Genomic DNA, 9,324 nt, shown 5'->3' on the forward strand with positions numbered 1-9,324 from the left:
GATATCGAACCTTAGAACTAACGAACCTTAATTAGCGATATCGAACCTTAGAAGTAGCGGACCTTTTTTTAGGGATAGCGAACCCTTTTCTCTATTAGAGATAGCGGGATTCTGATCTCCATAGACTTTACACGTTAGTGATAGCGAACCTTAGAGATAGCGGTCCTTAGAGATAGAGGGATGTCCCCATATCCGGCACAGTCTTCCCGACCAGCACTAAGCTTAAATATATTGGTCACCGACCAGCACAAAAAATCTTTGAAATCACAGAAAATGCAAAAGTTACAACCAAGATTTTGTGTTTTTTTACCTGAGAGAACAGTAAGAGATTAATTCATCCTTGTGGGGAGATTTGGGGAGATTAAGAGATGAATTCGTCCGTAGTGTAGCTGTGTGTAAGGAGGGAGAACATGTAGCTACACCATGGCCAAATTCATCTCTTAATCTCTCTCCTTACACACACTCGGCTACTAAAATTAGCGGGCACTAAAATTGTGCTGGCTTTAACTCCGGTTTGTCCCATACTTTGTAATTGAAATATTTCTATCATAATACATAACAATTAATCCATTTACTTTTGCAACAATTTTGTATTATGTTTAAACATGTCAACAAAATCTTCACTAATCTGATTGAGGGTCATATTGAGCACAATACCTTGCTACAAAAGCTATAAAATTGACATAAACGTGATGGGAAATAATCAGTATAATCAGTGAGATCACTGAGCTTTAAGGGGCTGGCATTTTCTTCAGAAGGGGGGTCCCAAATTTACAAAAGTTCGGCGTCAATAAAATTGCGACCCCCCTATTTCGGCAACAACAATTTTATGACCCCAACCTTACCCTCCCTAAACAGGCTAATTGAAATCAGTCTTTTTGAATGAAATAAACACACTATCTGTGGTCATCTTGTGACTCGAGTTGGTCATCAAATATTGTCCCCCCCCCCCATTTTCTTTCCAAATATTTATGATCCCCCAGTATATTTAGGACCCCCCCTTTCAAAGAAACTACCAGCCCCTAATATGGAAATTTATATAATTATGTAAATATGTGTGTGACCGGCACCTGCTGCATGTTGCAATGACAGCTTGTAAGCAGTATGTCTGGAAGTGACCTTAGACACAGCTCGTCTTCCTGTAAATTTGAACAAAAAGGAGGCAATTCTTAACAGATTATGCAACATAATTTTGTCATTCTTTTTCAACTTTGTCAAATAATTGCAATAGTTTCAACTGGAAATATACTTTTCAGTTTTGTTTTTAAACATTTAAAAGCTGAGGGTCAATGACCTGGAAGGCACCCATGGGTCACATGCACATAACACATTTATAAATTCCCCAAACTCACTGATGATACCAAACTTGTAAAAACAGGAATGATCCATAATTGAATGAAATTTCATGCGATTCAAAAAAGTTAAAGGCATACAGCCATGCATACTGCTCTCCAAATTGAAGACTGCCATGCAGTGCTGTTCTTACCTTTGCACGACAAACATTGCCCATTAACTCCCTTCAGGCGGGTTGAAAGTGTAAGGCCAGGAAAATAATGGCTAGGGGATATAATTTTATACCCTAATGGAATTTACAACTTTTCAAGTTACCAAATTTCATTGAATCAATAATTTCTTGACCATTCCATTTTGATATCACAGTGCAGCTACCAAATTTGTCCCCACTTTGATATCAGTATATGCAGTGTACTGTCCACTCTGTAGGGTAGACCATAGAAAGATACACCTGAGCCGATGACCTCACATTGTATTCATCATTTCATGGATGTCATGATCCAGGAACTGATGAACTAGTTGTAATAACGTTAACCCAAGAAAGTGACCAGTGGCATAGATTTCTTTTTGACATTGGGGGATGGGATTTGAAAAATTTCTTGGAAATATTCTTTGGGTCGGTGCCACGCCACTTCCAGTTGATAATGTGTCTCACGGTCGAGTAAAAACAAGTCCTGAATTCAATTTGTTGTTGATGATTGCTGTCATTTTTGTTGTGTACATTTCAATCGCAGACAGTGGAATCAAACAAGTTTCAAAGTCTGCAGAGTAGAAGTTACTCACTTGATTTATCGTTAAATTATACTGACAAATTTAAATTCCATGGCCGAGTGTTGGTGTTTCCGGAATTGAATTTTGGAGTGAACAACATCGCGACGCTATGTAGCCTCCTTCACAGCTGGTTTCTGTTCTTTGTTTTGTTTTATAATTTTGTTTACTTTTTATGGTGTGACAAACTAAACACGTACTGGGAGCTGGCAATCTCGCAGAGGAGGCCAAGCGTCACGCAAGGTTGATCATGCGCACCGGCGTGGCATTTCCGTTTTGGGTGCGGATGAGTCGAAAGCTGGACCAAATATCGATTGATTGGTAACATCTGAGAAAAAGTTCTTGGAATAAAAAAAAATGATCTAAAAAAAAATTTAAATCAAATAAATTGATTTTTTTTCTAAAAACAAACAAAGAAACTGCCAACCCTGGATGACCACCTCAAGCCACATGGCCATATTATGGCTTAATTTTGGCAGTTCACCTTGAATCTGTGAATATTGTGCTCATTTAAAACACATGACCAAATCTGCAACAGTATTTTATAAAGTGAAGGATTTGTTTACATACATAAGTACCTTATCCGCACATAACACTAGTAGTTTACAGTTATCTTTGGCAATGATAGTTACCCCATAAGACCTATTTTTAACAGCAATAGACCCTAGATATTCAGCAGATAGAGAAAAGCATGAGATCTCATGAGTGTTTCCCAAGTCACTGTTACAAACAAATATGATGTCATTATAGCAGCTCACTCCAAAAGGATTCCAGAATGACACCTGTCTATTAGTGTTTAGAGTATGCAACACTTGCCCAATGCTGTCTACTATCCTTACATTGTCATGATCACTGATGACAATTGTGTCATATGATGTAGAAGCCATGTAGATGGGGCGAATGTTAACCTTGATACTGGAAATGTGAGAGCCATCCTGTCTATGTTTACTGATATACATGGGGTTCTTTACTTTACCTACCAGCAGCTGACCATTTCTATCTATTGTCAGACCATGTAGCTCTGCGGATTCAGACTCAGAGGATTTGTTTTCAGGAGACATGGCTACCCATCTACCTTCATACACATATTGCGCTGTATACATAAGTACATAGCAATCACAAGTCACATAGATGATACCATCAGCATTAACAGTGACATCCCAAGGACATGGTTCCACTCTAGGATTCATCCCTTGCCTGAGGTCTAGATCGGATTTGTACGACCCTCCACTACTATACATACCGACACTATTATTATGGTATGACACTACTGCAATGTCTCCATTGGGACAGACTGCAATATTATCATCTTCAGTACCAAACTTCCTCTCACGCTCCCAGGGACCAGCAAAGAATTGAGATCGTTCAGCAGATGTCCACTGCAATTACAATTAAAAACATATATATATTGTTAAATACATATTGTTAAATATGCACCCTCCCCCAAATACTGCATTTTATAATCACTGCATACGTCTAACACCTGCAAGATAAGAATGTCATTGCTGATCTATGCATGTATGGCATTATACTGTACTACTGGTTCGGTACTCAAAATTCTGTAGTTGATACTTACTCTGCCCCTTGAGGCAAACAGATGTGGAAACTGGTATGACAAGAGAGTCTTGCTTGTCTCCTTCAAGGCCAGACACTTCTCAACCTCCTCAATCATCTCCTTGCACTCAGGAATAGCTTGAATATCAGCATCCATCAGTTGCTTCAGATTTGCCAATGGAACTTGACCAAGGCGGATTAGTCTCAGAAATGTTTCTGCATACAGTCTACGATTGTCCCAATCCTGTTTAAGCCATGCAACAACTGCCCTCAAGATCTGGTCAAAGTGACATGAAATGACAAGAGATACTTTTAAAACTAGAATTATGTGGTTCGTAATTAAGGTGGCTCCCACACAAAGGTATGTAAGTAGCAAATGTTTGTAAATAAGCTCATAAATATGCAAATAACATGGCACAATAGAAGCTGTGTGATAAAATTATGTCCTTGCATATAAGCTGTCAATATTTACCTGTTCTTCTTTGGCCCACTGCATCAGATCCTTTCTAATCAACACACTCTCAACATATTCAGGAGAAGCATCTTTTAGAAAGACAGATGTCTCAGAAAACTCTACTAGATGTTTAGCCAAGTATTTTTTAGCATGCTTCTGGAATGAAGGGAGCTCATGCGCCGTGGCAATGTTGAGAACGTTGAAAGCATCCGGAAGACGGATTAACTTCTCATCGTATGCCACATTTAGGAACTCAGAGCAGAGAGGTACCACTTTGTTGAACTGCATGTAACTTGCCATACTGATGATATCGCTTATTAAATGGGTGTTCATTTTTATAACGCCTGTGTACGCAAAATCCAGCAATTGTTCAAATGCCGCACTGCTGCCCTTAATATTGATCTCCGATTGACTGGCTTCTTGAAACCCGCTAGTAAACATAGCAGAGAAGTAAGTACTGGCGGCACAAAGTACAGCTTTGTGAGCTGGGAATAAATCTGCTATTGACAATGATGGTGATGTCGCATAGTGTCTCTTCCTTTCGCAGTTGGTTGAGATAAAAGGCCAATTCATCAGTATAATTCATTAGAGGCAGGACACATTCACCCGATCATCAAAAGATATAGAATGGTGATTATATTCAGGATCTTCGCCATATTGATCAACTAGTGAAGTTGCAGCCATCTGGAGAAACAAAATAAATATTTACAAAATGTAAGATAATTAACATCAAAAGTTGCATATCAATCAATTTTGGGAAGGCCTGCCTCTTTTTTAAAGTGCACCACTGCTCAGCAGTGTACATATACAGCCTGGCTAAAAAATAATTGTGCAAGTGAAAAGCACCCTCTTTGGCAGTTAGAAAATACTGTTGTGACATGATGCTTACATCAACGTCAAGGGCGCAGTCTTAGCTCTCAAATGCCATTTGTTCTGTTCACTTTGCTTGTTTTAACCTCGAGATATGTTAAGTTAACAACGAAAGGGTATATCACAATTGTGCCACTGTTACTAGGGGCTGGACATGTAAATCAATGATAGCATCAAATTTATCAAGTATTCCTTTGTGAAATCAAAAGAATGCATCAATTACACAACAATACAAAATTGTTTTTACTGTTTTATCATGATACAGGTATAATGATTCTCTTTTTCCACTTAAAAACAGATTAAAAGATAAATAAATATTTCACATTCTGCTGTAAAAGTAACTACATGTGCATACACACTGTACTCACACTGTGTGACTTTTGTTTTTTGCATGCGTGCACAGACAGTGACAGAGCATACATGTACAACAACTTCACAACGATCAATGACCACAAAGATAAACATCCGATTTAGGCAGGCAGATTTGTGAAGAATGACAATAGATGCACCAGCAGTGTTTCTGATATCTTTTGAAACAAATTCTGAAATTCATCAGGATCGCTCATAGTTCAATTGAGGAGAAAAGTTCTTTTTCAGCTTCAAAAATGATACTCACTCAGAAATATTTCAATAGAGAGTTCCCGTGTTTTCAAGCGGAACGGACTACAATAGTGTTTATAACGTGATTCGCACCGCCGTATTCCTCATTCCTTTGATTTGGTCAATGACCCTATTGGTGCTACATTCTACAAAATAACATTTGCTAATTATTCCGCGAGTGTTGGTATTCTGAAAATTGTAAACGGAGTTTAGGTTTCCCTCCAAGATGGCGGGTAACCCAAAACACGGGAACTCTCTATTCCTATCAGGAATCTTTATCACTCTGGTGTTTCTACTAACATCTTCTAACATCTAGAAACACCAGAGTGATCAAGATTCCTGATAGGAATCAAATATTTCTGAGTGAGTATCAGTTCTTGGATCTGAAAAAGAACTTTTCTACTAAATAGTCTTCCTGATATATGTTAGTGACCTGAACTGGGATAAATTTCAAAACTGAATGGAAAAGGCAGGCCCACAGAATGGAAAAAGCCAGGCCCACTACTTGTCAAATCCATGAACTGAATTATAATGTCATCCTTTGCAACAAAGACTGTTATAGATTCTCGCTTTATCCCTGGACGGTACCAGCATGGAATGCGCTACCACTGGAATACATATATACGTACCAAGACAGCTCGATCCTGATGTGGCTTAATTCTTTTAAAAACTTTGAATCAGCAGCAGTAAAGAAAATGAAAATTTTAAACTTCAAATCAACAGCAGTAAAGAAAATTGAAAATTGTATCAAATAATGCAATGCGTGATTTGTACATACCAGACAAGACAAGGCAAGAAATGTGTGACCAGAGATTTTCGAAACATATAGGGCCTACATGTATACATGTACATTTTGTACCCTTAGAACGGTATTGGATTAGCGCTTGAACAAAAAAACACCCCTAAACAGGAATATTTTATCTGTAGTGGTTTTGTGACAAATTTTACCCCCAGGATATCTGAAAGGTTTTTGAGAAAAATACACCCTTACAATGCATGAATACATGTTTTTTTCCTAATATTTCTAAGGCTACTGACAATCAATCTTGAATTTCCCATCACATAATTTCTGAAAACAAGAGAGGTAACTTTTCATTATTCATTATTTTTGCGATTTTCATTATATGATCAAACGCGAGTGTAAAACATGTTGTTATTTACTGCTGACTTACTCAAAGATGGATGTTAAGCCCAAGTGAGGTTTAAAAGTATACTAAAAAGAGGCTGCAAGGTCGGTAGCAAAATGGATGTTTTGATTTTGATTTTTCCACTAAAAATGTATGGATATTCATCATTTTTTGCAAATATAACCAATTTTTGATTGTTATTTTTGGCAAATCACAATAATAAATTTAAGTGAGGGTCAGAAAATGAAGTGAGGGCAGGTGACGGGAAACTCAAAATCAACTTTCATTATGGTAGCCTAATGTTTGGGTGATGGTCCTGATGCAAATAAAAAATACAAAGACAGTATGACACTACAATCAATTTAAAGTTAATTTTTTATTACTTCTGTGGCGTAAACGAGCGTATAACTTAGAGATAAACAATCACGCTGATTGGCTGATCAACGGTCTTGACAACAAGATGGACGACCCATTGGTCGTCGGCACGTAGAAGGGCAGGAGACTTTAAATTACCACTTCGATTCCATCGCTGACCACCAGCATGTACATAGACCACGGACGTAATAAAATATTTACAGTATGCTAAATGTACCAACTGAAGTTTATTCGGTTTTATTATAAGGCGGAAAAAATAAAAAGACTCATAAACACTTCGTATTGATATGGCGTGCACGCTGATGGGCACAGTGCCTACGCTAGATGTGCATTAATTTGCGTAATGCGTGACTAGCGCACACTTACATGAATTAACGCGAGCATGAGTTGGGACTATATTGACACATGCAGTAACAAAAGCCGAATAATTTCCGCCTTACATAAGGCTAAGCCAAACAATACTCGGTAATTGAAAACGTGATTGCGTACATTCTCTGAAAAGCAAAAGGACCTTTTCCAAGTTTTCCGGTCGTGCGCTTGTGTAAAGTATGAAACTTGGGTCCCCCTCCCCCAGTCTGGGGCCCAGGCACAGTGTCAGTTTGTGTATACTATGATTGGCTGCTGATCGATTTGCTTTTGAGCCTTTTGTCACCATTTTGTGGATGAAATTTGCGTCATGATAAGCATTGTTAACTCCACCTTGTCAACATTGCAGTCTAAGTAATGTATGCTCTATATCTGTAGGTTTACAGTATTTTACAGTAATATAATGCCATCATGCCCATGCAAGATAAATAAGCTTAACCATAACCATCATCATGACCATGCATTGCATATGTCCATGATGTTTGATGTTAATAAATAAATTTAGGCCTACAATAACAATCACTCCAGTAGTCAGTACAATTATACCCACCTTTAAGTTGAAATCAATGCCTCGCCTGAGCTTGATGAACTTTATTTTTTCAACGTAAAAGTGTAGTTATTGTACATTTTACGGGTAAAATAAACCTAAACCTAAACTTAACCCGAATTGCATTGAAGGGAGCACACCACTAAATCAATGCGCCATTTGTGCAACCCTACTGAGTTCCGGTAAAATACAGAAAGTTTTTGAGGTATAATGGGCTGCTCTTTGGACTAATAATCAGAAAGAGTAGCGAATTATAGCTTAAATAAAAGTGTAAAGCCTGTGCATGAATTTGAATCACTAAAAAAGTCGCATTTTATAATTATCGAGAAAATAGGTCCGCGTATTAAAAAATGGGCAGAAACGGGTTTACAGTCATGAGAGCATGTCAAAAACAGTGAGGGCGCTGTTTAGCGGCTCCTACCGGGAAAACGAGACGGAAGACTACCCATACATTGAAACATATGTTAAACTTTCATCGATTTGCAATCGACTGGTTATCCTTAAATTTCTCAGAATGTGCCGAAAAGGCCTCAAAACGAGCAAATAAAACTGGTGTTTTTACACGTATTTCAATGGGACAATTATTTAGTGGTGTGCGCCCTTCGAAGGGCCTAGGAGTAAAACCGTGCTTTTCAGAGATTCAGCCAAAATTGAAATGGCTTTTGATTAAATTGCAGTTTTTCGATTTAAATAGATAGTTTATATGTTAGTGAATATATTTAATGCGTTTTAGATGCAAATTGCGCTAAGATTATTCCCCAGAGGCCTTCAAAGTTCAAGAAATTGCCACAAATTGTGTGAAAACAAGATTTCTTGGATTTAAAGCAATTTGGGCTTAAGGTGACAAATCGGTGCGTGCCGTTTAAAGCTGCCAAATCTTGGTTTTGTATGGGCGGGGGGGTGATTGTTATAAATCATTAACAGTAGACCCATGCAATTGTGAAACGTGATTTACTCTCATTTAAAACCGAATTTCATCAGATGGAAGGTCAAAAACTATCTAGAGAATTGGAATTTAATGCAAATATAGAAGAGTAAGCATGAATGGTCAAAATGTTGAAAATTTGCCTATTTTCGGAATCCACCATGTAACTTTGAAAGGAATTTCTCTTGAAGTGAATGTCACAGAGCAATTCTGTTTCGAGCGTTTTACTCAAAACATTTTATATTTCAAGAAAAGATAAAAGAATTAAATTTTATGAACATCAGAAACCCTTGAAGGGAGCACACCACTAAATCATTGCTCCATTTGTGCAACCCTACTGAGTTCCGGTAAAATACAGAAAGTTTTGAGGTATAATGGGCTGCTCTTTGGACTAATAATCAGAAAGAGTAGCGAATTATAGCTTAAATAAAAGTGTAAAGCCTGT

At 37.8% G+C, this 9,324-nt stretch overlaps 1 protein-coding gene across 1 annotated transcript; it reads right to left on the minus strand.

Moving 5' to 3' along the window:
• Positions 1-2,480: 2,480 nt before the first annotated feature.
• On the minus strand, positions 2,481-8,084 carry LOC140149848 (kelch-like ECH-associated protein 1). Its single transcript, XM_072171879.1, has 4 exons — positions 7,958-8,084; positions 4,088-4,753; positions 3,638-3,892; positions 2,481-3,440 (listed from the first exon to the last, which is right to left on the minus strand). The coding sequence occupies exons 2-4, from the start codon at positions 4,640-4,642 to the stop codon at positions 2,604-2,606; spliced, it is 1,647 nt and encodes a 548-aa protein (XP_072027980.1). The 5' UTR covers positions 4,643-4,753; positions 7,958-8,084; the 3' UTR covers positions 2,481-2,603.
• Between the last annotated feature and the right edge of the window lie 1,240 nt (positions 8,085-9,324).

This window comes from Amphiura filiformis, chromosome 4 (genome assembly GCF_039555335.1).
Source record: "Amphiura filiformis chromosome 4, Afil_fr2py, whole genome shotgun sequence".
Lineage (NCBI taxonomy): Eukaryota > Metazoa > Echinodermata > Ophiuroidea > Amphilepidida > Amphiuridae > Amphiura > Amphiura filiformis.